The sequence below is a fragment of the Tinamus guttatus genome, unplaced genomic scaffold (genome assembly GCF_059628265.1).
Source record: "Tinamus guttatus ecotype Peru unplaced genomic scaffold, ASM5962826v1 Tinamus_guttatus_pri_ptg000089l, whole genome shotgun sequence".
In the NCBI taxonomy this organism is placed as follows: Eukaryota; Metazoa; Chordata; class Aves; order Tinamiformes; family Tinamidae; genus Tinamus; species Tinamus guttatus.
The window spans coordinates 780,255-807,382 of record NW_028288623.1 but is presented as its reverse complement, the minus strand read 5'-3'; the positions used below and the strand labels follow the sequence as shown (position 1 = coordinate 807,382).

The following is a 27,128-nucleotide window of genomic DNA, read 5'->3' as shown; positions in this document are numbered from 1 at the left end:
TTAAATCAGGATTTGGCTTCACAAATGCAGTCAAATAACAATGCATACAGTCTTCATCCTTTCGCAACTGAACCACTCATCTTTGTGGCAACTGAGTAGTACAGTACCCTCAAAAAGAAGCCACAGCAACTCACATAGTGCAGAAAAACTATGAGCTGACCTTTATTATTGATGGGATGCAAAAATATCCATTACTTATTTATATCATTAATATGCATATGGACAGTCACTGGTTCAAGTTCTGAGAAGGAGGAGGACGAACTCATAATGGAGGAGAGCAGGATAGTCCTTAGATCCCTCAAGATGTCTCATGATACACAAAACACAAGGGAAAACCAACATCTCCCAGTCAAGGAAGGCAGGTTGAGCAGGGTGATACTGACAACAGGAAGGTAATGATCACAGCAGGGAAATCAATGTGTGGACCTGGGAGCTACAAGAGTGCTTGTTTAAACTAGCTTGGGAAGTGGTGTTAACTGTGAGTATTAGATGTGTTGGTATGAAAATTAAATATCCTCAGGATAGGTGGCATGAAGATTTGGATGAGGGGAAGAGGTTAAGGTCAGTGCATAAGTCAAAAATGAAAACAATGCCAAGAGGCTGCTACAAGAGACCTCAGATGGACAAGAGAAAACTTGGTGTTAACAAGATAGAAAATATACAGGAGGAAGTTTAATAAGCACAATGGGAAAAAGAAAGAGGAGTCTGACACCAGCACAGCCAGGTCAGAAATGAGGGAACTGCACAGTGCTGTTTTTATGTTCAAAGACAGATAAGTCCAAACCAAGCTAGGAAGTTATAAAGAGAGGTTTTCAATGTGAGTTCTGGGTTGTGCCTAAAAAAATACACCCATCTTTTGAATTGAAAGAGCTTTGATACTCTGTATTCCCCAGTGATTTCAGCAGTTCAGTAACACCCGCTGTTCTGAGCTCCATAGGAAGATCTTTGAAAGCACAGTCCTTCAACTAAGCACAAGCCTTGCTCTTCCAGTCCTCCTCCAAAGATATCCTTCTTAATAGAGGAAGGGTATCACAAGTCTATCCATGTACTCCCCTGAAGCTTATATGCTCCCACAGGAATCACGTCCCGGAATAAAACTCCCATATGAATTGGGAATAAAGGAATGTTTCATCTCAGGCCCTAAATCCAGACTTCTCGGTGTTTGTGTAATCACATGAGCTAGCATCTTAGGACCGTTTTTGCTGCTCCATGCTAAAGGATTTTAAGAAAAGGCACATTATGTCCTGAGAAAGCTTCTGCCAGCTCTCTGGTTCACGTATAGGGGCAGACAGAAGTAAGGAAGTGACGTACTGCTTGAGTGATTGAGTAGCGTGAAGAAAATCAGTATAGGATGTGCACTGATACTTATCATATTCCCATTTAAGGTGCTTTAATTAGAGGACGTTTTAGGAGGGATGAACCTCAGCTCTTGCATGAAAACAGATTAAAATTTTAAATACAATAATGTCTATTGAGAAAAAGATGAGAAAATATGTGATTGACATAGTATCTAGACAATAATGAAAGACCATGAGGACTGTAGTAGAATGGGGATAGAACTGAAACCTCTCTGGCTTCACTTCGTACCTCCCCCTGTTTTCTGCATTGGATATTTATTTCTTTTACATGTAATAGTGTTTGGAATAACATTGTACACGTATGGCAAGGTAATAAACAACAAGCCTAGGCTGCTGAAACAAGAGCCGTGGAGAGCTGTGCCGCTGGCCTCAGGAGGAAGCGCGCTGGTGTGTCCCAGCCCGCGGCTCGTGCTGGCTGCAGCCTCACCGTTAAACGTGTGCTAGCGCGGTGCGGACAGGCTCCGAGACGGCCGTTTGTTTCAACTGAGTTTGTTATTGCAGTCCCCTCCCCGCATTGTTTTGCTTAAGAGCTTTTGCATTAGTTAGTTATTCATTCTGAGCCCCAGTTTGCCATTTTGCAGTCCTCAGTGTAAGCTCTTGATTGAAGACAGAGACTCAGTTTGCTGCCTGCTGATGCATGGGGCAAAGCAGAAGTATGTCCAGAGTCTCTGAGTCCAGACTGTGCTGGGGGCCCACTATTCCTGGCTGCTATGCCTTTATTTGGTTAATTATTTTAATTACGTTTTGAGGCAGACCCTAAAAGCTAGCATTCAAATGCCATCAAAGTATGGAGTTTTCAAAACCAGCATCCTCATCCAATTTGCTTCGTTCAAATGGCAAGCAATTTTACTGAATCAGTTCCTGAAGCAAACATTGTATTGACCCCACTGGGAGCTGTTGTATTTAGAAGAACAGCAAAAGCTGCTCAGTGTGTATTGTGCTGCAACATATGTAGATGTTTCCAATAAATGCCCACTTCTTATTTTCTGTGATTTTTTTTCTCCTATTTATATGTAATTTGTAACTATATGTAACTAAAGTATGAGGCACATATGTGTGTTCGTGCTGGCATTGGGTTATTTTGACAAACCCTCACAGCAAAAGGAATGAAGCCAAGCTAAATTTTTGCTGAATGAACTCAGTAAACTCAATAATTGAACACAATAAGCTCTATCAAATTTATTTTTCTTCTTTTTTTTTCTTTTCTTCTGTTTGCCAGGTATTTAATAGGGTTAAAAAAGTCTAACCTGTATAAATACTGCAGAGCACTGAAATTAGGTTGGAACTATTTTTCATATGCCTGTATGTATTTCTCTAAATGTTAAGTTGCCAATTTCAGCAGAAGGCAAGTTATAATAACATTTAGAAAAAAAGAAATATATATATATATCCCTGATAAGGGGAGATAACTAGTTCATACCTTTGAGTTATTCTTTCTGTCATGGTCAACTCCTAGGGCTTTGGGCCTTCATGTAACCCAGAACTGATATGAGACGTATGGGGAAAGAAATGAGTGGGTTTTGCATTTTGTGGAAATAAACAGATGATTTTATTGGTGATCTGATACTGCTCAGGAGCTTAGCAATGTCAAACTTAGTCTGTTCATGAACTGAATGCAGTGCAAAATGCAGGTTTGCACTCATTTCCAGAATTTATCATATTGCCGCCAAACCTATGTGTGTAGTTGAGACTTCTAAAAATGTCTTTTGTGCAGTGCTGCATACCCCTATGGCTCTCTATAAATAATTAACAGTATTGCTAATTAGAGCAAGACTTCACAAGTAAAAGTCTTATCCTCTAGTAAAGAAAACATCTGAAGAAGCTGAGTGATGAAGGTTATTTAAAGATGTTCACAGTAAGAAAATTTGACCGTGCTTGGTGCCTTTCTTGTGGATATGCTCCTTCATATCCCTCTTGTCTGCTTTGTACTCGTTCATGGTCCCCATGGTCAGCGGAAACTGAGTTTGCCTAGCTATATTTTCAAAATAAGAACTAAAATCCAAACAGTGTTGGAAGATTGATCTGCATTTTAATTTTTTTGGTTTTATTCTTAACAATTGATTTTGTTGCCTCTTTGTGTTTGTTTAGTTTTACTTTGTGTTGTCTTTCCTTCTGCAGTCAGCCCTGCCCTCGTGGACTCCAACATCCTTCAAGCAAAACGTTTCAGAAGAAGGCTGCGAGAAGCCTGGATGCTTTGATGCTTCTCTTTTCCTTGCCCGGACCCTGCCAGACCCGTGTCCCATCTAGCACCCGAGGCTGGACTGTGGGAAGACGGTAGCCAACTGTTCAGAGAAGATCTGGGGATGCCCTAAGCTGGTGCAATACAAAGAATTTTTTTTTTTAATCTTGATTTCACTTTCTTTTAGGCATGTATATAAACCTAAGTCAAACTGGAATTGATCTACAGCAGAAATGACTGAAAAAAAAACAAACTGAAAAAAGAGACATAACTATTTTATTTATTTCAATATTTAAGAGAGAAAAGAAGTGCTGAAATTGCACAGTATTTTTGTTTGAAATACATTTTACTTCAAATTTTAAATGCAGTTTTGTGAAGACATGAGATTTAAAAAGCACTTAATGTAAAATAAAGACTGAATATTTAAGGAAAAAAATAATATGAAAATAAAGATCAACTCTGCTCTCTCTCTTACTTTAAAGAAGCCATTCATACATGTGCTGGGTATCTTTGTTTTTTGCAAATTGGATGTGGTAAGTGAAGATTGTTCTGGCTTACTTTCTCCCCAATAATATTTTCCTGTTAGATGCTTAAAACTTATTTTGCTGCACTGTGTTAGGCACAATTCTGAACAAAACTATCGGAAAAGCAAAGAGCAGTGGCATATTGTCTGGATTTTTTTTTTACCAGGTTTTGTGTCTAGTTCAAAAGACTGTCTTCTCCTGGTAGGATTGTGTCTCTTCTGTAAAACAGGTTTTCATTTTAGTGACTCTGAGAAATACTTCTGCTGGAAGAGAGTCTTGAAAAAGGAAAAACAACCCTTTTAATTCTGCTATTATTTAGTTTTGGTAGTTCCACAGCTGATTCTGAGTTAGTTGTAAAGAAAGTCTCTCAGTGTTTGAGTGCTCTGGGCATGGGGCATCCTGTTGGAGTCAAGGATGATTCCATGTGTATAAACTGTGTGTACTTAGGCCCTCTCTGAAGAAGCAGTGGACTTTGAAAAGTATCTAGATGCGCCTTCATCTCAGCTGTGAGCAACAGGAGTGACCTGTGAGGAGAAGAGAGCAAGTTTCCATAGCTGCCATCCTAAATTGTCCTGTGGGGTGACAGAGAAAGACGTTCCCAACCTTAATTCCCAGTTGGGAGCCATCTTCTCAGCAAAATGTTCTGTTTCGTATAAGCATTGGAGGACTTTGTTGGTTGCCAGATCTGTTCACGGTAGATAGTGTGGGGCCCTTCGCTGTTGTGTGAAGCAGTTTGGTGAGATGTAGGGTAGCCTTGTGTTCTAGGAGAAGGGTATTGTACTTGCTTCTGAGAGGGGCCAGGTCTACCTGTTGGTGTAGGCCAGTGTATAGAAAGAAAAAGTGTCTTTGATCATGTAGCATATGTTGGTTTTCTGAGTGAAAGAAGCTGTGTCTAAAAAAAGAAAAAAAAAAGAAAAAAATTAGTGTCCTGCATAGGGGAAACTGCCAGAGAGGCTGATCCCGCCTTATGTTTCTTGTATGTCTAAAGCTAGAGCTGTCCTCTCTGAGACGCTTCCATATGTCAGGAGTAGAGGATCTTGTCCTGTTCTCCCTTCCCCATCTCCTAATCCCTCTCAGAGTAGCACATAAGGCCAAAAACTGCATGAAAATCTCTGGTAGACCTCAGTCCTGCTCTCGCTAAATTAAATAGCAGCATTTATGTCGTAATCAGTCTCTTTAGGAGTATGGTTTCAATTTTTTCATTTTTGTTCATTGCTAAACTTGCAGTTCGTGAACTGCCTCTTGTGAAAAAAATAGAAAGAAAATTTTATTTCCTCAGGTTATAACAAGACACACAACTGTAATGAAGCTTTGCAAACTGTAGGGTGTGTATTAAATATGTGTAATATTCCTGTTAAATAAAAGTTCTGCTTCCAATGCCCCTACTGTATACTCCTCTGTAAATACTACTTTATCAAACATATTCTACAAGGTCTTTTTTAGTGCAAATGATCTTCTTTTTAAAAGACATTGTTGAATAACACACTTCTTGTACATAGACTTTTCTAAGCTCTCCATTGTTTATAATCCTCTCTTTGAAGCTTAAAATAAAACTTCCTCCTCTATTGATTTTGATTTCCTTTTCCATGACTTTTGTCCCTGTATTTTGTTTTGTATTGGTATTTGTGAATGAAACTTGAAGTTAACCAAAAATTCTCTTCCTTTTTCTCTTTTTCTTTCTTTTCTCCATTTGTTGGACTACAGTAACAGGTCCTGTTATTGCTATAATGAAGGTAGGCAGGAAATTAAATACTGCTTTTGTGTAGGATTCATATAAATAAGACTGATTATTTCCCATCACATAGTGCTAGTAGCCGATCTTAAATGTATTTATATTTTAAGAACCTTCCCTATGAGCTCTATGAGACTGATTGAGTCGTGTTAAGGTAGTTTAGACTCCAAGGCTGAGTCTAACCTACTTGAGATGGCTCTTTACACAGATTTTAGTGATATTGGTATCCTGACCCTATCTATCACTTTTTTAAACAATGTGCCAGTCACTGGAGTAACTGGCTGCCAGTTTCAAAACCTTGGCTTACTTTGTTGCATTTCATAATGTAGATGTGAAACCTGCCTTTCATTTTCACACATTTGATTAGTAGTAGCATGGCTGTATGGGTTGGAGAGAGAAAGGGGAAATACTGTTTCATATTGCCTGGGATCTGTGGTCTTTTCAGGAAATCCCGTGTTTCCTTTTCCCTAAAACATCTCTGTCGTTTTTACAAAGCTCTGCTGAGTTTCTTCTGCCTTCCCATCACATTCTCTGAAACCAATAGAGGCCATGGATGGCTCTTCTGAACTGGCAGCTGCTTACAAAAATAGTAGCTGGGATTTAGTTTTCAAGTGATCTTCTGAGGTGTGTATAGGCCCCTACCCTTTTCCTGTCTTAAATGACAAATAATAGTGCAAAAGGAGGAAGTGCCACAGATCAAATCAGAAATCAATTTAGCAGGGCAATATTGAAATTACTCTAAACCCCTTAGAATTGTACAGAATGAGATCATATCTGCCCAATTTTTAATACTTCTGTGGAATAGAAAGTATTTTTTTTCAGCTTTTTTTCAGAGAGCTAGTTTTTCTTAGCCTTTTTCTATAAAGATTTCCACCCACATAATTTTAATTTCCACTAGTGTTTTGTTTCTTAATTCACTTGGGGTGAATATGACATGAAAACTGGACTGCTTACCTAAAGACCTTTTCTTTAGCATGCAAAGTTTTTGGCAGATTCATTGGAAGAAGGTGAAAACAAAAAAAAAGATAGTTTCAGCTACCTTTGCTCTTCCCAGTCACCGTGGCTCCTGAGAACTCCCTTGGAGCTCTGATAGAGTTGCTTATGGAGTGTTTACTCATTTCTCCTCAGCCATTTGGCAGCTGAGAACAGACTTTCCTTCTTTTGCATATTTTGGACACTGAGGGCCAGAGACAACTGAGAACGTGGAGGAAGGTGCTGATGTTATTTCTGAGCAAAACAGAGAAGGTAGCTAAGATGCTCTCTTTAGAGTGTTCACTGCGTGATAGGATGGATAGCTTTAAGCCTTTACCTAGTAACTTCAATTTCTTTTCTGGGATTTGCTCTCAGGTTTTCCTGAAATGTTGCTGGCTTACAAAACTAGTTTTCCAAAGGGACTTCAGGCGTCAAGTAATCTTTTCCTTCCCCAAAGCAGAGTGAGAAGGGAGGTTGTGTGATCAGCCCCTCTGGCCATTGCTACTCTAGCTTATCTTCACCTAGCTTTTCTTGGACATTCTTCCATGCTGCATAGGACAGGGAAACCAACATAGAAATTGGATGGAGGGCAGAGCCAAATGCTGACAAGTCAAAGAAAGGAAAGTTGAGGAAAGGAAGGGATGCTCACAGCATCAGTGCACCTTTCTTGTTCAGTAGGCCATTGTCTCTCCTCCCGTTCCAACTCAGTTGTCATTTTCATTGTCCTCAGTGTGATGGATATGCAGAGCAGAGCTAGACATTTCTACTAAGGTAACCAGGAGTGAGAGTGTGTGTTGAAATTGGCTTTTATGTATGTCTGTCAACACCCTGGTGAGATGAATGAGATCAATCCCACCACAGCGCAGCTGTTGTTATAGGCTGTCAAACTCAAGGGGACAATTCCGCATAAGTCTTACTTTGAACATTTTTGTGGAGTGTTTATTTCTGTTTTTTTTTTTTTTTTTTTAGCTCTGGACCTGGAAATATAAATGTTCTACATGAATATTTTAATTCTGAAAAAAAAATCTCAACAGAAAAAAATACAACTGTTACCTAAGTGCCACAGCAGATTTCCTATGTCATCCTGGCTAGGAACATATCTTATTTTCCTGTTCTGGAGAAGTGTTTTTGCTGGTGAGCGGCAGGAGTGACAGGAGAAGAATAAAATTGTCTGTCAGCACTCCTGTGTCTAATTGGTGTCCCCACAGCCAATGTTTCCCGAGTGAAGATTAATTTGAAGGATGACAAAGCTGAGAGCTGGAATCTCGAGGCCTATGAGTGAACTAAAACCAGTACTGGCTTCTCTGCCTTGGCCTGAACTAGTGTACTTCTCTGATTTAAGATTTATTCCAAACCTTTGCTTGGTAATAAAAGAAAAAAAAAAAAAGATGAAATTTGCATGGTGGTGCTATGAGCCCTAGTTGTAATCTGAGCCAGCAAGACAATAGATTATTAAAAAAAACCTTAACTCTTTTCCTCTACACCCAAACTTTTAATGCTTGTTAACAGTGGCATAGTCTTCCCTCCACCCTGTTCCATCTCTACTGCTGAAGATGGGTCAGTAGGACCTCAACTACCTCAACATACATAGGGGGCCCTTGAAGCACTGACTAGTTCCCTTAGTTTGGCTGGGCTTGGGACTATGCTTGTCTGAACTGTGTCTTGTCGTGTTTAAGATCTCTGTTTTCCCTTGGAAAATACTGTAAATTGTATTTTCTTTGCTTAACCAGAGCTGGACATTTCCAACAGTTTAGTTCTATATTTGGTTTTAATGACATGAGATGAGAGCCATCCACCTGTGGCATGCTTTTAGCTCACTGGTGTATTTTTCATATATTGCATTTGTTGCTGTTTCAACAAATGCCCTTGCTGTGTGTGTAGAAACCTATCAAAAATGTTATTTGATGACCTTTCATCCTTTCATTCTGTAATTCTCCATGATGGCAGAACTACACCATTTACTTTTAAAAAGTGCAGATTATTCTAGAATGCAGTGTTGTATTTTGTATAATGTCATCCAGGTTATGATTGAAAATGTTTTCTGTTTAATGTTGTCTAAGGTAGCTAGAATAGTTCTGAAAAACCTACAGATGATGTTGCTATGGTAAAGACCATGTGCTTTGAATATCACAAGTTCAGTGGTGGGTTGAAGTTCTCTGACCTGCTGCTACCTGCCTGCATGAGGTTGCTCTGCTGGAAAGCTTGGAGGATGTAATTCTGCTTTGGGCTCAGGGTTGATGGATGTCCTGAGAAGGAGCAGACATAGACCCCATCAGTGCCCCATGTTGAGTGGTGTTATCAACAAAGAGCTTTGTTTCTCATGCTGTTCATCTTTCATAACAACCTCTCTACTTTACCTTTATGGTTCATATGGTAGTTTGTGAGTCTTTAAGAGTCACTTTTCACTTGGACCGAAGTCCCTTCTCTTTGGGAGTCAGTAGCAACGTGGCTTCACTATGGGCTGTAGGAGGAGAAAGAAGGTGGCCAACTCTTTTAGATACAGAAATCTCTTTTGGAACAGGAGTTTTAAATAATTCTGGAGTGTGCTCAAGCACTGCTGAATACTTAGCTTGCTAATTTGTATTTTTTTCATCAGCCATAGCCATTAACGACTTGCTACAGGGATTTCAATGGCCAGTACTGAGGCTACTTGCCCAAGGTGAGAGGAAATCGCTGGATGACAATCAGTTGAAAGCTGTCCCTGTAGGGGTTCTTTTACTTTGCTGTCAGATAGCCAGTAAGCTGTGGTCTCTGAGTTCATGGAGCACTTTTTAGGGTGGAGTTTACCTAGCGAGATTTTGGGTCCATATCTTCTCATAAATCATAGTTGCTTCACATCAGTCCTTTCTTGGGAGTGGCTAATACTGTCAAATAACACTCAAGCCCTCTCCTGAGGCTCAGTAGGTCATCTTAGGGGGCAGCAGATTCTGTGAGCCAAGATGCTGGGTCTTGGCTCAGCAGTCTTCTCCAGTAGCTGTTAGCATCTCCAGGGATATCTGGTCTTGGGCTTCTTGAAGAGCAGGCTCCAGTTCCTTTCGGCCTTTCCACACAGAGGACTGTGTTTGTGTCTCAGAGGCTTTGGACAGTTGCTAACTATCCACATGCGCTCTCTAGATTCAGACTGCTTTTCTACCCTTCAGCTGGCTCGTCCACAGCTACGCAGTCAGTCCTTCACGTGGGGAAGCAGATCTCCTGTGGGCTAGGGAGAGGTGAGCCTAGTTTCCTTTCCAAGGTCAGGTCAGCCTGTTCATTAATGAGCTCTCCAGGCCCTTTCTTCCTTCCATTAAGGATGAGATTGTAGAGAAGAATTCTTCCCAGAGAAGAATTTCCTAAGGATGGGCAAACCCATTAGGTGCCTCTCTGATTGCTTATATGAATAGTAATTAGGCCCTGTTAGGTAACTGTCATCAAAAACTGCCAAAGATCCCTTGGGTGGCAGGATGTTGCCTAATAGGAAATGCGAGTGAAGGGACTGAATACTCTCAAAGGCTGTTAAGGCTAAGAGGATTTGGGGGTACCCAGGACCTCATCAGCTCTGTCTGTAGGTGGGCATTTCTAAACCTCTTTGCTTTGACAGGGCAGCCCATTAACTGTCTGGTTAAGCTAGTGTAGCAGTTGAGTAAAAGCAGGATCATAAGACTTTCAGATCCCAATAGTACCATGGAAGGTCAATTTTGGCATTAAATAAAATAATATACTGCTTTCATATAGCTTCTTTTCAGTTATTTTTCTGGTGCTGGAAAAGAACATGGCTAGCAGACTGTTTAAGGAAGGATATTTGAGTCTGCTGCAGTGGAACTGACTAAATTCTTTTGTAATCTAATATTTAGCTGCTATAAGATATTGGTTGTGTAGATTAAAGGAATAGTATTCACTTGTTACAGGTTAAAGAGTTGCCTGCCTTTTGACTTTGTTAATCTGGTAGGGCTGGTCTTGTGAGCTCTGAGAAAATGAATAATGGATTTTAACATGGTGCTTTTCCACTAAGAAGCAAAAAAAAAAAAAAAATCCTACTGGTTTGGTATCATCTTGTTACAGCTATTCAAACAAAATTGTTCAAAAGAAGAAAACTTATATTGGGCAGAAATAATCTTGGTTCGATTCCCAATGAAATGTATTCTGCTTTTCTTCAATGAAATGACTACTACCCTTTCTCTCCCCTTACAAATCTACTCTGACTTGAATGAAACATCTAATTTATGGTTATATTTTGCTTTCTTAAAGAACAACTAGATCAAGCTCACTTTTGAAGCAAAGTGCTGTTTCAAAATGAAAAGTCAAACTTTTTGTTTGTAAAAAAATCTAGAACAAAATATCTTGACCTTTCTCAAAAATCTGTTTTTGCCTCTGCCATTTCTTAATGCTTTCTTCCCTTCCACTTCCTTTTGGCTGGAACCAAATTCAAATTCAAATATTTGATTGACCGATTGACTATTTAGTTGATCCTGAAATTGCATCTTTTAGAAAGCAAGCTAAAACATTTTGCTTACCCCTGCTGAGCACATGCTGATGCTCTGCAGGATGCAGTTAGCTGCTGCTTCCCCCTAAATATTGACATTACTAGGGTTTTAATGGGAAGGTGAGAACTAGCTGCCATAATGATGAAAGCTTCATTGGCACCTAAAAATTGCTGACCAGAGGTTTTAACTAATGGAAAAGGAGAAAATCAGCAGATAAGGGGATTTTTTCATCTTCTAATACTGCATTACAAACAATGGAGAGTGTGTTTTAGTGATCCTACCTGCTTAGTAGCTCCTAGAGTTTCTCTGAATCTATGAGTGGCTGAATCAACTCCTTCAAAATTGTTTTCATGTGCGTTTCATCGAGTGAGGCAGTTTGAGTCATGTCTGAGGATGCAGCTACACTGCTGTTTTAGCAATAGCCTGACTTAGGAGCAGTTCAGCGTGCTTGTGTGGGAAAGCCAGACCTCTCGCATTTACAGAGCATTCCCATCGGTTATGTACGATTTAGCCATCATATGCTGAATTTATTTACCCGCACCGTGCATAGTCTCCTTAGGTAGCAGCAGAGAGGTCACTGTGTATGCAATGCCACAGTGTTTTCTGCATAGTTAATAAGGTTATTATTAAAATGATGACATTTAAATGTTTTCTCTGGAGTTTGCCATTTGATTTGAAACTTTTGGAACCATTGCTCTACAGCGAGTGAAATCAGAGTTGTTCGTAATGCTCTCTAGAGAGACATCTTCTTTATCTGGATGTTGGTAATGCTGTCTCTTCCTCCTCCGCTCCTCCCCTCCTCTCCTTCACCCATGTAAACCAGCCTGCCCCGCTTTCATCTGGCTTCCTGGGGCATGGGTGAAGTCCTCTCTGAAGAGCTACTCAAAGTCCTCGTGCTTGCGGAGGGCGGTGGTGACACCGTGGGGCCGTGCGGGTGCTCCGGGCCTGCCCGGGCGTGCAGGCCTGGTTTTGGTGTGGAGAGGCCCATGTCACAAGGCATCGCCTCCGTCGCTCTCTCCTGGGTAATGTGAGTGGAGAGGCCAGGCTCTGGCGCCCCAGGGGACCTTCATGTCCTGCCACGGCTCCCAGCAGCCTGGCTTAGACGCACTCTGTCGGGTCAGCGTGGAAAGCTCGTGCTGCCCCGGCTTTGTGTTTTGTGGCTTTGGCAGGGGACGGATCTGGTGAGACACTTTTTATGCAGAAATGGTACTCTGAGGTTCTGCTCTACTTGCAGCACAACAAGGATCTCCTCATAAAATGGCTGAGGGAAAAGCCTTTTAAAGGCAATGTTCGGCCACCAAGTAGGAGCAAACCTGCTTGGTGCAGAGTAACAGCTCAGGGCTGCAGATGACCCTGTGGGCCAGGAACAGCTTCTGTGCCTGAAACTTCAGGGCTCCTTTTGGCACATGTGTGACTTGTTTCTGATTGCCAGGGAAATGTAGGTCTATGTGTGTCTGATCCTGCCTCACCCTCTCGCTGGTCATGGCAGCAGTGGGGTCCGGTGCGTGTCGGGAGAGCGAGTCTGTGCACGTGTGACCTTGGTAGCCCTGGTGTGCCTGGCAGCACGGGGAGACCCTGCAGTTGTGCTGCTGTCTGTTTGCATTAACACACAAGCTTAACACCAGGAATGTCAAAAAAAGGCCAGACATTTGGGCAGTTCCTGGGGCTGCTGGTTCGAATCGGTGGCAGAGCTCATCTTCACGTTGAAGGAAGGAGAGGAGAGCAGCACATATACTTCTTTTTATGGGGGTTTTGATGGAAGTTTTCGCGTAGTGCTCTAGCAGAAGGCTATTCAGACTGTTGTTTCTCTAGCATTTAAATACCACCCCAGTATTCTGATTATAAGTAGAAATTTTGGCTCTGCTGGGGGCTGGAGGGGTGGAAGTGATGTCCTAACTGTGCTGCCAGGGAAGTGGATTTAATACACTGGGAAGAGCTGAATTCACCAAGTTAAAAAGCAAAACAAAGCCCAATCCTCCATTCCTATTTTTAGTGTTTATGACCAAGTATTTTTGGTTGGTTGCTCATTTTGAAAGGGTTTAGTGAGCCTGCCAGTTGATTGAAAGCTCTGTGGTGTGTGAGCGGGCCTGGCTGGGGATCTGCAGCGCATAGCGACGAGGCTGGAGCCGTGCGGGAGCTTTTCTCCACAGCAATCTGCTGAAGGGGAACAAAAATATCTCCCAGGGATAGGGCATGTTGGCTTGCAGGTGGCGGTGATTCATGTTGCCCAGATATGCCCTTCTCCTCCTATTCTCACTTTTTTGTCTCCATCAACTTTCCCCCTACAAATGTAAAGCCTTCCCTGTATGGCAAGGGATATGTGGCTGGGGTACCAGGGGTACTGCTGTTAGGTGTACCTGCTGCACGGCATTAGCATTCCTTGTCCGTCTTTCCTGGGCAGCTAGCGCTTTCTAAATGGGTTTGTTCTCGTTATTAGAAGCTCGGTGGCTGGCATATGGGATCTGCGTGGTGCCCGGAGGCGGGTTTCCTTCCCGTTGGTATTGGTAAGCAGCCCAAGTGCCTCTTGGCAATTAGCAGCGCGTTACCCAGCATGCGGCGCGCGCGGAGATGCAGCCGCGCGGGTTTTGTGGAGGTCACTCCGACCTAATTCACCCCCAGGAATTGTACAGCACTGGCGCGACTTACCAGTGCATTAACAAGCTGATGCTTCAGTATGAGGTTATTTGAGTGCTTCCACATTATTTTTCCTGGGCAAGAAACAGCCATTTTGTCCAGCAGCCAGCAGCCTCTGAGAGGGGCCAGTGTGGGAGAGGAGAGAGTTGGGTGTGTGTTTTCCGATGGGGCATATTGGCATTTCCACTGGCTTTAAGCTTGGGGCTCCATTTCTGACCCCTGCAGTTGCAAAGAGCACAGAGCCTGGCTTGCTGTTGCTGCTTGTGCGTTATCATGTCTCTGCAGGGAATCACATAGGGTTTCTCAGGTTGGCTCCCCCGCACTGTGTCACTGGAGGCGTTGCAATTCGTCAGCTTTTTGAATCAAAGCAGGGTGTAAAGCAGTAGAATATTGGGTCCATCTGCATGTGAGTGGTTCTGGGTCTCAGCACTAGTAAATCATCAAGGGTTGAGTTGGGGTGTAGTTGTGCCTGTCCCATTGCCTATCTCCCTTTTTATACCTTTTACAGAGGTGGTGAAGACTGAGAAGCAAGGCTGATGTGCTGTGCCTCTTGCTTGAGCTCTGCCCCCCAGACCTACCCCCCAGTGATTTGTCACCGTCCAAATCTCTGGACTGAAGTGGAGGTCCAGGTTTCAGCCCTTCCAGATGGTTTGGAGAGGCTTTGGCAGGCTTGCTTGGCCAGGGGGATTTACAAAGAGCAGCCAGCACACCAGGAGGGCACATTCTCCATCCTGTGGACCTGCACCCAAAGCGCCAGCTCGCATGGTCCTCCTCTCCTCCAGACCTGTCACCAGGACTCTCTGAGCAGCTCCAGCTGCAGACTAGGGCAGCCTGGAGTTACCCAGGCTGGGGGCGACCCATGCCCTGAGATGTTAGAGCTTGATTCTTTAATCAGTCTAAACAGTAATTCCTCCTTTCCCCATGTAATGTCAAAACCTCTTGTCTGGTTTTGCTGCAGTGATAGGGATGGCCTACCCCTTGGTCTCATGGCCCCACAAATTGAGAGGCTTAGAAAGGGTGATCCCCTTGCACGTGTTGCAGTCAGGATGGTGCAGGGTGAAGGACTGAAATGACTAACAAACCATCAGAACAACCTCAATAACTTGCACGTGACTCCTCTGTGTGCTCTGGAGGTCACCCCAGCATCCCACCCAGATGCTCCACGCTGCTCTGCGCCAGCAGAACTGGAACTAGTCTGTTCTGCCCACATCTCATCTCTCTCTGCACGTGCCTGTATTTGCACAGGTCCTTGCTGTTGTTTATGCACACATACATCCTTTGAGCCAAATATTGCTCTCAGTTCACTCTTTGCAGTCAAGGTCCTTTGTTCCAGTTAATGTTTCTCCAAGCTTAAAAGCATTTTAGAGGAAATTATGTAGTGCTGTGTGATCAAAGCTGGAGAACCAGTTGAGGAGACTGGCTGCTGGACTGCCTTTCCTATGGCAAAGAAATGCTCCAGCAAGTGAGGGGCACTGCAGTAGGGTCTGCCCCCCGCCTGGGCCCTTTGGAAGCCAGATGTCTTCAGCAACAACAGGGTCAGCATAGCAGAGCTATCTCAAAGTACCACCTTCAAAAGAGCAACCATTCTATTACTTCCGCAAGATATTCAGTGCAGTTGCTATTCAAACACAGGTCTATCCTGCTTTTGGTTCCTGCTGACTCCAATTTTACCTGCCTAACAGTTATCAGGGCTGAACCAACATGTTTTGCACAAGGGGTTTTATTTGTCTCTTGGGTGAGCTGTTAAAGGAGGTTCTCAGGTTGAATATCCGAGCAATCGTCTGTAATTTATGTGTCTTTCTGCACTGGAACTGGCAGTACTTGGAAGCAAACTGCCATCCCTTGAGTGCAGCTGGCTGCAGCTCCCTAATGCCAGTGCCACACAGTGCCCTGGCACTTTTGTGTGTGCTTGTTTTAAGCTCTGTCCACACTGGCCAGAAAGAATATAGGGCCAGGAAACAAAATAATGGGAACTATAAGCTCTGCTACAGTTGAATGGCTTCAGAGCTCCATTAATTATTAAAGCAGTTAATTCTTCCACAATTACTAGCATATTGTGGCATATTAGGTTGGAAGAAAGTTGGTCTCTGACCAATCAGTCTGACCAATCTGTTAACGAAGGCCCCCAAGTCCTTTTGGACTCATGTCTTTAGCAGAGAAAGCTGCATCGGAACCCAGTACTATTGGACATTGGGAAAAATAGCCAGGCTTTCTCCTTTCCAGCGGGAAGCAGGAAGTCACGTTGGTCCTATGTGCTCTTCTCATATTCTTTCCAATAGTAATGAAACACCAGTGGAACCCAATGCTGCCTATGAGTGAGGTTTCTTTCTCAGTCAGTTAGTTAGGCCTTTTCCTTGGTGTTCCAGCTCCTGGAGTCCTGGACTTCTAGAAGAAGTTGTCCTTGTTGGCTTCATTGTTAAAAGACAATAAGAAGTGACCTAAATATATTTTTTTAAAGCGTAGTCATGTGAAAACTTGGCTCATAGGTTTTGAATATGTTGGACTGGCTATACTACAGAGAGCATGGTGAAATGCATTTTTAGATGGCCAAATGAGGGAGAATATTTACATCGTAGCCATAAAATAATGCCTTATTTTTTCCTTTTTTTTTTTTTATTACAAATAATGGTAATAATTTTGTCTAATGATGACCTCAGTAAGAGAAATGCTTATCTTAGAAATGCTTGTCTTAGAAAAAGGAAAGTCTGACTGTGCATTTTCTTTGCTTGTAAAGCTTCTATTTTTGGTTGGGTTTCCTATGACATTGGCCATTATATCTGTAATACGTATTTGTAGTTGTTTAAAGACCTGAGTAGTTATGGAATAAATTCTGACATGAGACAGTCAGGAGCCCTGTGGGGTTTCATTATGCTATTGATTTTTAAAAAATCACTATACATTGAAGAAAAGAACTGAAAAATACAACACTGTCATCTAACAGAGATGTTGAGCACCAGATACATGCGCCTGGAGAACCTGGGTGAATATTTCCTTTAGTCTGAATAAATATTTTTAAGTTTGTTTGGAAAAAAGAGTCCTTGCTTATTTTTTTCCTCAATATAATCTCTCTTTTGTTTGAAAAAGGTTATTGATTGGATTGTTAACTTAAATAGTCTGCGGCGGGTGTGACAGAGCACATGGCTGCAATTAATCTTGCAATGCAGAATCCATTATTGAAGAAGCTCTAATGAGCCGTTCCAAGGCCCTCCCTGCACCCAGAACGCCTGGGTGCAGCAGATTGCTCCTGCCCTTTAATGGCATTTTCCCTCTTTAGTGCTACACAGCCAGTGTAAGCAGAAGAGATTTTAGCCTTTTTTTTTTTTTCTCCCCTCCAGCCTATTTATGTTAAAAATTTCCCTACCGACAGCCTGCAGTTGCACTGAAATTGCACTGGTCACTGAAATGACTCCCCCCTCCACTCCTCAGATCAGGTGCCCAGCAAACAGACTTTGCAATTAAAGCCAGTGACATGTGAAACATAAGTGTTACTGTAAAATACGGTTTCAGTCGCAGGGTTTAGGTCCAGACTAGGCACTTGACGATGGTCAGGGTTGATATATATTTTAAAATGTTGTTTTAAGACAAAGGGATGAGCTGTAGGAAAGCTTTTCAGCCTAAGTTTTACTGCTCGCATTGCCTATATTTATTGTGGCATAGCAGAAGTTTAGGTAGAGAGTAGTTATGGTAGATTAGAAACTGTCAATGTTAACGTATCACCTTCTCCTTCAGCAGAGCTGTTCCTGGGGTGTATTTTAGAGTTCTGGCTAGTAACTCCAGTGACACCATAAATAAGTGCTTCTTCTTACTCCTGCTAGGCCTACAGTGCTGACACAGACATGTGAGTGTGATGTGGAGTTTGCTAGGGCTGAGGCACCACCTGGGTAATTAGCTGAGTTCCAGCTGCAGACCCTTTACTGCTCCCTTTGCTGTAGGAAATGCAGTTTATCACAGGATTAGGGAATTGAGATGATTTCCTGCTCTTGAGCATATAACTGATTAAAGTAAGCAAGATTTAAAAAACAAAAACAAAACACCACTTGGGCTCATATGTCACAGCAGAATTCGCAACCTGAACTGCATTCTGCACTGCTTTTTGTGTAGAGCAAGAATTTTGTAAGGTGAACTACTTTTTTGATGTTTTAATGATTTTGAATCTGCCAATAGTGGCTTGTTACTTGCAGCTGTAGGGCTTTCTCTGTGGGATATTCTGCCACAAAGGCAATACCAAGAAAAGCTTTGATCTGAAGCAAGGATGGTGTTCAATAATGCAGCTCTGGCAAGTTTTAGTCCAGTGAATTTTCTCACAGGTCATGAAGGATTGGATTTTGAACCCAAGTAGCAGGAAAGCAGCATGTTTGTGATGGAAGAGAGTGGGGAGGACAGGAAAAAGGTTTTTAATATTTTCAGTGTCTACTGACATGCTTGCACTATGCTATGGTGCCTCATCGTGCTGCTGGCGTGAGTAAAAATAGTCTTTCCAACTGCGTTAGATTGGGGTCAGGATACCACAAGGGAGGTTGTTTAATGTGAAGGAGGGTCTGACTTGCAGGCTAAAGAAAGACATATCCATGAGGCACTTCTTTTCCTTTAGACACGTAACAAGCCCCGGGCTAGCAGTGTACTCTGTGGCTATGCAGCTGTGGCTGTGGGCATTTGTTGGCCTCCTTCATAGTTGCAAGATTTGGAGAGAGAGAGAGTGCCTGGTTGAGTGAATACATTGATATTTTCTGCAAAAGTTTCTTGCTTTTTTTGCTTAGAAGAAGTTACAGTGGCCCTTCACTACTGTTATTTTCCAAGAGATCCTCAACCAACATCGGCCTGTTTCTCTTATTTTTGTGGTGGGTGTAGTTCTTGAAAAGGGGCTCTAAAAGATGGGATGGTTCACTTCAAGGATAGGATAGCGTCAGTATGAGATACAGTGCAGAAAACAGAGGGTGCAAAGGTGTTTTTGAGGGGAGTGAGGAACTGGACAGTCGAGAGGGACAGCTGGAAGAGAAGGGGAATGAAGTGCTAAGGGATAGAGCAGTGAACAAACTCCTGCATTTACTGTCTTTCAAGAAGGAGAGATTCTCTAGGAAACATATCTGCAGGGAGCTGTGTGTGTGTGCACAAGCAAACGAGCATGTGGGTATGGGGTATGCATTTAGCCTTGATTTATTTGTGTAAGTTTGATTTCATTCTTTCTGCTTCTTTTCAAATGTGACTGCAGCTATTTAACTATCTGATTAACTCGCGTCCCTGTATGAGTTGTTTTCTTTGATATATTCCAGCACTGCACAACCTTTTTAGAAGCTGAGTCGTGGCCATTGGGATGAATTCTTCCCTAATGTGCAGTGTGGCACATTTTTGCTATTTATTGGTGTTTGGAATGAGGTTTTGTGTTTGCTGTAAATCAGCCCTGGAGAATCATTTCAGGGTTTTGCTAGTTTAGTAGTATCAGAAAAGATATGAGGCCCTCAGCAAGAAAAGGTTGCCTTCACAAATTCTCTCGGATAGTTGAGATTTAATGGTCCCCAGAACTTTATCTTGTGTTTGGTCCCATGGAAATCTCAGTAAAACTCAGATTTGACATTTCAAGAGCTCCAAAATCTAGTGATCATCTTAGTCAATCTGAGCTCATCAATAATGTCAAAACACTCCTTTATTCAAAGGTTTATGAGATTGATATCAACAGTGACATTGATCCCTCCTTCCTTAAATATCTCCTTTACTTTCTATTTAATTCCCCTAATAACTTATGTACACACACATTCCTTTGTTGGATGGGCTTGGTTTTCATATCACTCTTGTGCAAATGTAACTAGAGAAACCAAGTCACTATTGCACTCTCTGGTGCATGGCCACCATGATGTGGTGGTAAAGGAAAGATATTCCTTATAGTGTTCCTGCCTTACTCAGCCTTTGTCAGCAACCATTTGTAGCACTAGCTAGAAAATGAAGAAGCTTCTATATATTGTAGGGTGGCAGTGGGGTAGTGCAGCACTGCAAAACACTGCAGGCAGGTGTGGGGATGAAGAGAGCACAGCTCTACTGTAGAAGGTCATCTGCCAGGTCATAGCCAGGCATTCTATTCCCTGCTCCAGCCTTCCTAAAAAGGCACTTATACCAGGGCAAGTAGAAAAGGTTGTGTTTTTTATTTTATTTTTTCCCTTGTCTAAGAACAAGTCTGTTAGAGGTGGAAAATCCTGAGCATTTGATGGTGTAAGTTCTAGAGTGAGAGTTCAGTAGCGTGGGATGTGTGTGCTTGTATTTGAGCTTTTCTGTGCGCATAGGTGAGCACCTGGATATCCCCTGTCCCCTCTTAGACTCTGCATGCTGTGAGTGCTGCTGGGTGTCAGAGAGCAGTGCTAAACACAGGGCTTTCCAAGATGGAAAGCAGGAGCTGCTGCAGGTGCCTAGAGACTGCCTCAGCCTGATAGGGGTGGCTTTGGAGTACGGTACTGTATTTCAGCGGTGTATTTTTCTTGTTTTGTTTTGCAGAAGGAACACTGATCCTACCTTTGGTCTGTTTGTTTGTTTGTATTTTCCCCTCCAGAAAGCCCATTGCTGACCCTGCCACTGTGATACCGCTGTTTTGCAAAGCTGGAGTCGACACGCATGTAGGGGCGGGAGTTGTGACTCCGGCAGTTTGTCCTTCCCGACTAGATGTGACTGTTCTGCTAGCTTCCCCTTCTTTATTCCTTTCATTTAGTTCATTATGAGAGTTGGCTTGGTTTTTCTTTTCCTTTCAATTTCTTGTTTTGATCCTGGAAGGTTAGCTGTGCAATTTGGTTTCTTCTGTGCCAACCAACTTTAGTAGCAGAGCTCTTAAAAAAGAAAAAAAAGAAAAAAAAAGAAAAAAAAAAAAAAAGAGGGAGGGTGGGAATATTCCTTTTACTATCCTGTCTCGCCTGTTCTCTGTATGCTACTGCTTCCATTTAGGAAAGTTTACAGAATTGCTCCCCCACTTGCATACAAGGAAGGGAAGCTCTGAAGTGGAGAATCACCTCACTTCACCCAGGTCTTTCAGTTAGGTTGAATCAATGCCAATAGAAACTGTAGTCCAATTTCTATAAAAATGGATGGGCTCTCTGTGAAATTGGGTTAGTGTCCGATTTCAGCCTTTCTCTCATTTTCTTTCAAAAAAAAACCCCCTCAAACCACACCCCCAAAAAACAAAAAAAACCCACAAATAAACAAACAAACAAAAAAACCTATTTTTAAGAGCTCTGAATAAAACTGCTTTGCTAATGGGTGAATGGGTGGGGATGACTCTGGTTTTTCTCTTGTGCCCGGCAGCGAAAAGGTTAATGCCTGCTTTCCTCTTTGGTATCTGTTAGTTGCAGCCCATGTTGTGATCAGTCCATGTCCATGTGCGTTCTGTTCCCAAACTTAATACCAGTTAATGACCGATAGCTAAATGAGCCTTAACGATGACAGTTGTTTCCAATCTTCCTCAGGACACCCCACGTGCCTGCAGTTCACCGCAAACATGACCGAGGCTGTCAAAACCTATCAGTGGCAGTGCATTGAGTGCAAATCCTGCAGCCTTTGTGGGACCTCTGAGAACGATGTGAGTTTGTTTACCTTTTTGTGCAAGCTACCGTCGTGCCTGCCCTTGAGAAGCCTGGGCAATGGCACGGGCTGTGGTGTGGGTGCTGCTAGCAAAGGCCACTTCTGAGCTCTGCTCCTCCTTGCTGACCCGGTCGACTGCCGGTGTTTGCTGAAGTTACCACAGGTATCATATAGGGTGGCTTAAGATAATAGTGATCTGGACATTTGCTCAATAGAAACTAGTTGGAGGCCATAAACTCCTGTTGCAGGAAGCAGCAGAAGGGTAATATTTTCAATTTTGTAAACGTGAGTAGATTAGAATGGGTGATTAGCCCGCAGATGACAGTGTGCTGCTTCTGTCCCTGATTTTGCTTAATTCACTATTATAAAACTTGGGAATCATGACAACACTTGGATTGGGAGGACTAAGCCTCTCTCTCGTCACCTGATCACCTATTTGAGTGATTTCCAAGCTGTTATTCGGAGCCTGCAGCTGAACAGAGGGCTCTTTGTGCTCTTTTCAGGTAAATCTGTTGATAAGGATGTTTGATAGTCAGTGACTGAATAAGTTCAGAGATGGTTGGTTCATCTGCATTCTGTATAGCATAACAAATGTGAAGCCAGTTTTCTTTTATTTTTGCTTTATCATTAAATGAGTATAACTGAAAGTAGGGAATGTCTCTCTTAGGAGCAGGGGATGTGTTCAGAGCAATTTTTCCCCTTGAGTGTGTGAAAGAGCTACAGACCACATGGTGAGGACCAGGCATTTCCATGCATTTCACAGAGAATTCCCTACTTGTCTGAGATTTGGAGAGTTGGCTGCATCCAGGCTTTTGATGATAAAGTTTCTCGAAACGAGAGGGCCCCAGATGTTGGAGCCTGGCAAAATGGGGATGTCAGGTCTGCTCTCTTGGTTCAGCATATCCCCTGCCTGGCAGCTTTTGCTCCTGCATCAAGAGCCCTCTGTGATAAGGAGGGCTCACTGGCCACCAGAAGTGCAGTGGCTGATTCATGAGGCACAGGTGGGATCTGTGGCCTTTTCTGATCCCAGTAGCCTCTTTGTTGCAGCTCTGTGTCCAAAAATGGCACCACTGGACACCATGTTGTGTTTTCTCGTTGACAATAGACTGATCTGCATCATTTTCTCTCTTCCCCTCTCTCTCCCCTCCTTTCCCCGCTCTCTCTGCCATGACCTTGCATCAGGACCAGCTGCTCTTCTGTGACGACTGTGACCGTGGCTATCACATGTACTGCTTGAATCCACCAGTCTTTGAGCCCCCTGAAGGTAATGAATGTTAAATTATGCTTTGAAATGGCAATAAAAGCTCTTGTGGGGAGGGAGGAAATTCAGGAAGATGGCATGGGCCAAGCAGGATTAATGAAGCAGCAGCAAAGCACAGGCAGGTAGCAATGGAAGGGAAGAAAATGCACAGCGAGATGTCTACTGCTATCCTAGATGTCTTGTGCAATCTTGTCTGGTCTCTGCCTCCTCTTCAACATCGTGGCTCTTCTGAAGGTCTCGGTACCTTACCATGTCCCAGATGGTGTCTGACACCTCAGTTTAAGCAACTAAATTGAGCTCCTGTGAACAGTGGCTTCTGACTTCCCAAGAGTCAGATCCAAGTCCTGGGCAGTCACTGCTGATGCTAACAATGACTGTTGTCAGGATGCTGGGTTAAGAGTAATAATGTTCATTGTTCTCTGGCTTGCCTGTTCCTGGGAAGTCTGTGCTATGTTTGGTATAGTCTTTGCACCAAACATAGCACAGTTATATTCCCTGCAGAGGTTTCACTTTGAAAATACTCTTCCTGACTGCTGTTTGCCCCTTGGTTTTGAAGCAGAGGAGCTGATGCCTTTAAACTTATTGGTTCTCTGACTGAAATCTGCAGCAAGTGGTGTAGAAATGGAGAAGGAAACACCTGAGTGGGAATGACTGCAGTTTACATGGAGGGTGAGATGAGAATAATTGCAAATCAATCATGCATTCAGGAGCTAAATGATTTTTAACTTTGATAAAGCAGAAGCTAAATTAGGAGGAGAAAAATTTGAAGTAGAGCTAATGATTGGCTGAGACTTCTGCTTAACTGGGCGATGATGTATTAAAAGTGTCAAAATACAAAGCACATATTGGAGATGTGCATCCCAGCTGTGTTGTGACTTGTGAAGAGAGCTTGTGAACACAGGATGGGGGAAGCTGAGCAACAAGAGTGTCAGTAATTCTTGATATCCTCCTAGAGCACATCACCACCAAATATACTCAGAATTTTATATAAAAGAAGGATTCCTTCATTTGCAGGAAGCTGGAGTTGCCACTTGTGCCGGGAGCTGCTCCGAGAGAGAGCGTCTGCCTTCGGCTTCCAGGCCTGAGGAGCTGCAGCAATCGAGAAGCACTTTGCTCCCGGTGTTGTTGTACCAGCACAAAATTCCCATCTGGAACACACAGACACAAGCCACATCGGGGCAAATGGACACTCAAATAGATGAAGAGGTATCTATGATGTTCACTGTCAGAGAGTAGGTGTCACTTGTGGAGCATCTCCTGGGCTCTGCTAAAAGGACCGTGTACTTTCCTGATGCTCAGATGAGATCTCCTCACTGCTCTGCATGGTCACTGCTTACCACATGTGTTACGAAACAGGAGGGTTTATATCAACGTGGAGAAGTCAATTCTGTGTGGCCTTGTGCTTTCTGTCTAGTCTTCTTTTTGAAGAAGAAATAGTAATGTAACTCCCAAGCAATTATTTGGTGAGTGGTTTGGCTGGAAGCGGGAGCAGTTGTTGCTCTTCCCAGGCTTGACTGGAAACCTCTTTGCTGCAACTACTTTGTCTTCATACAGGGGCTTTGCGAACTGTCCCAGTTTGATACTTCCCAGGTCATGAATAACACACAGTCACTGAGAAAAATATGGATCAAAAAAAATGGTGGCACTTTCACCCCTGTATCAAAGTTCTTGCTTTTGCAGGTTTTTAGAGATTTGGTTTTAGTGTCTCTGCAGGAAGAGTAGTAGCCATGCTGTGCACATGCAGGTGCTTAAGAAGTTCTACAGTGTTTGGTATTTCAGGATATCCAGCTGCCTGTCCCGCTGCAGTTCAGTTCGGACCCACTATTTTATTTTTGTTAGAAAAAAGTTGTTGCAAATGGCTGTGGACGTAAATAAATGATTTGCTGTTTAGCTCAAAACTGAACAACAACAACAGCAGCAAACATTTTAAGTGATTGTAGACAGTAAAAGTGTGAGTTTTATGAACAATGTAAAATAAGCGAAAACAACCACATTGATTTAGGGTCAAAACACTTTTTTATTATTTTTATTCAGATTTCTGCAATGGAAAATTGAAATTTTCATTTCAGATATTGTCTAATCAGGACTTCCAGTATGTCCTAAGCCTTACCTTTTTCTAAATATTGCATATTCAAAGTAGTTATCAAGGTCTAGTTGAATTTGCAAGTACTTTTATCCCTGGTAGTTTTGTCTGCCACAATTTGTTTCATTTTGTTGGGAAACATATGAAAATTTGCTTAAAAATCTTTCCCGGCCCTAGAAAAGGGAGCAAATTACTGTACCTAATATGAAAAGAAAGATTTCCTTAGTAGTTATTTTTAAATTTAAATAAAAGCATCTGTGCTGTGTTTGAACAAATTTCTAGTGCATAGCACAAGCAAGCTAAAGGGTATTTTGCTAGTGGCTCACAACCAAGATGGAGACTTGATGAATCTTATTCCACTCTTCAGGTCATGTGAAATGGAGACATATTAGGCAAAAGCATCAAGTGATAAAATATTTTCACCACTGAGACCCTTTCAAATAACTTCAGGTATCGCTAAGACATTTAAAAAAAAATCATACTGAGTATATCTTTAATCTTAAAATTCAAAATTATCATTTTGGGGGTGTGATGAATATTACTATTTATGCATACATTAAATGGGCTTATAATATAAATTTATAGTTGTCTCAAGCAGCATGTGGTTCAGGTTGCTTGATGAGTATATTAGGACATGGGAGCTTATATTTGGAATATTTATATTAACTGAAACATTTTTTGCAAAACTACATGTCCCTTAACACTTGAAAGGGCACTATGAAAGTGAGGTAATTTTTCCTCCTCCTCCTACTAATTACACTTAGTTGCAATGAACCCATACTGACCTAGTCCACTTTTCCTCATTATTTGGCTAATTTCCTCACCTTTTGCATTTGGTTCAGCCTGTACCCAAAGGCAGCTGTGTCAATTCACCTTCCCTCACAAGCTATTCTTAGACTGTAGTTCAAGTATTCCAACCTGGTGGAAAAAGTCTTTATGAAAGCCTAGAAATTATTTATGCTTGCTGTATTGGACCAAATCTCCCATAGCCCAGCTGCACTGGATACCTATGGAATTTATTTTTGTGTGACACCTCCCAGTCTGGCCAAACGTACCAAGAAATCTCAGTTTGGGACAGTGAGAGGGTGAAGCAGGAGCCTGTGGTCTGCTGCTGGGAGCTGTGTGTCTGAAAAGGGGGTATTTTGTCAAAAGGAGATAGGAACCGAGAAGTGAACGTATTGCAGGAAGACGTTGTGGAAGAGCCGATGGCAGGAGCAGCAGTGGCGAGGTGGTGCTGGGGCTGTGCTCAGCGATCAGGATGCCTGGGCTGAGCGAGCTCTGTCGTAGAAATAAGTAGTCGACACCTTCAAACCTGCTGGTACTTGTGGTGCCTTTGGGAGAGCAATAGGAGTTCTCATGATAAATAATGATGAAAGTGCATGTGGTCTCAGCCTGTGTACGAGGGAGAAAGCGGGGACTAATCACCTGCAAGTCTCCGGTAGCTCCTTGCGGGGTTTCGGTGGCGCTGGCGGGTGTATTAAGTCAGTGCTCTCTCTGCCTGTGACTAAGACATTGCTAAATGAGCTCTATTCTGTGTGAACACCTGCTTCCTGATTTTGTGATTTTGATCCATATTGCTTTCTATTTTTCTCCTCCCACAACCGTTCTGCAGTGAACAATATCTTTCATGTTAGGCAATACTCCTTAATGGCATTGCTGAAGTTTCGCTGCTAATGAGGTGTGACGGAAGAAGAGATTGCTGGATCTTCAACGGCAAACAGCATTTTGCTGTACAAGTTTAATAGGACACTTATTTGTGATGATCCAGGTGCATTTCGCTCTCCTCAGCCTTGTGCTGTGTAGCTGGGCAGCTTCAGGTCACTTTTAGCAGTAGATAAGGTCCAAGTTCTCTCACGCTGGGAACTTCCTTCAACTGCAACCTCTGGTTTTCACAGACTGAGCCTTAGGCAGGAGGCTGGAACATTCGCCTTGGTGACGTTACACTGTGTCTAGATGCACTTTGGAAATACTAATTGATCCACCAAACCAACAGGGCTGTGCCTGTTTTTCTGGACTATGATAAAGCTCTGGCCCAGTCATAGGAGTGAGGAAGAAGAGATTAGAAACTGAGAATCGATTCCCTGTTATCTGTGTGCACCTTTGTGGGTGCCCTTCCTGCATAACATACGCTATTAGGCAAATTCTGAAATCGCATCAAATTCTGATCTGGTGTGAGCAGCACACATTTGGGAGCTCTGATTTCATATGGTCGTCTTCCTTTCTTTGGCAGGACATAGTAATTTGCACTTTCGTCAACTGTCTCTTGCTTGACGCTTGACATAGGACATGGAGGGCTTTGACAGTATTTTTCCTGTCAGCCTTTATAAAAGGAAATTGAGATATTAAAAAAAGTATGTTTGTCATATGATGG

The 27,128-nt window shown here is 42.6% G+C and overlaps 1 protein-coding gene across 1 annotated transcript in view; it reads left to right on the top strand.

Annotated features, from left to right (window-relative positions):
* The window catches only part of DPF3 (double PHD fingers 3), a 151,242-nt gene extending 126,570 nt beyond the window's left edge, over positions 1-24,672 (top strand). The window contains exons 11-13 of the mRNA XM_088520439.1: positions 21,299-21,411; positions 22,596-22,677; positions 23,689-24,672. Of these exons, the coding sequence (XP_088376565.1) occupies positions 21,299-21,411; positions 22,596-22,677; positions 23,689-23,759 (266 nt within the window). The 3' untranslated portion in view covers positions 23,760-24,672. The remainder of the gene's footprint in view (positions 1-21,298; positions 21,412-22,595; positions 22,678-23,688) is intronic.
* Positions 24,673-27,128: the final 2,456 nt, after the last annotated feature.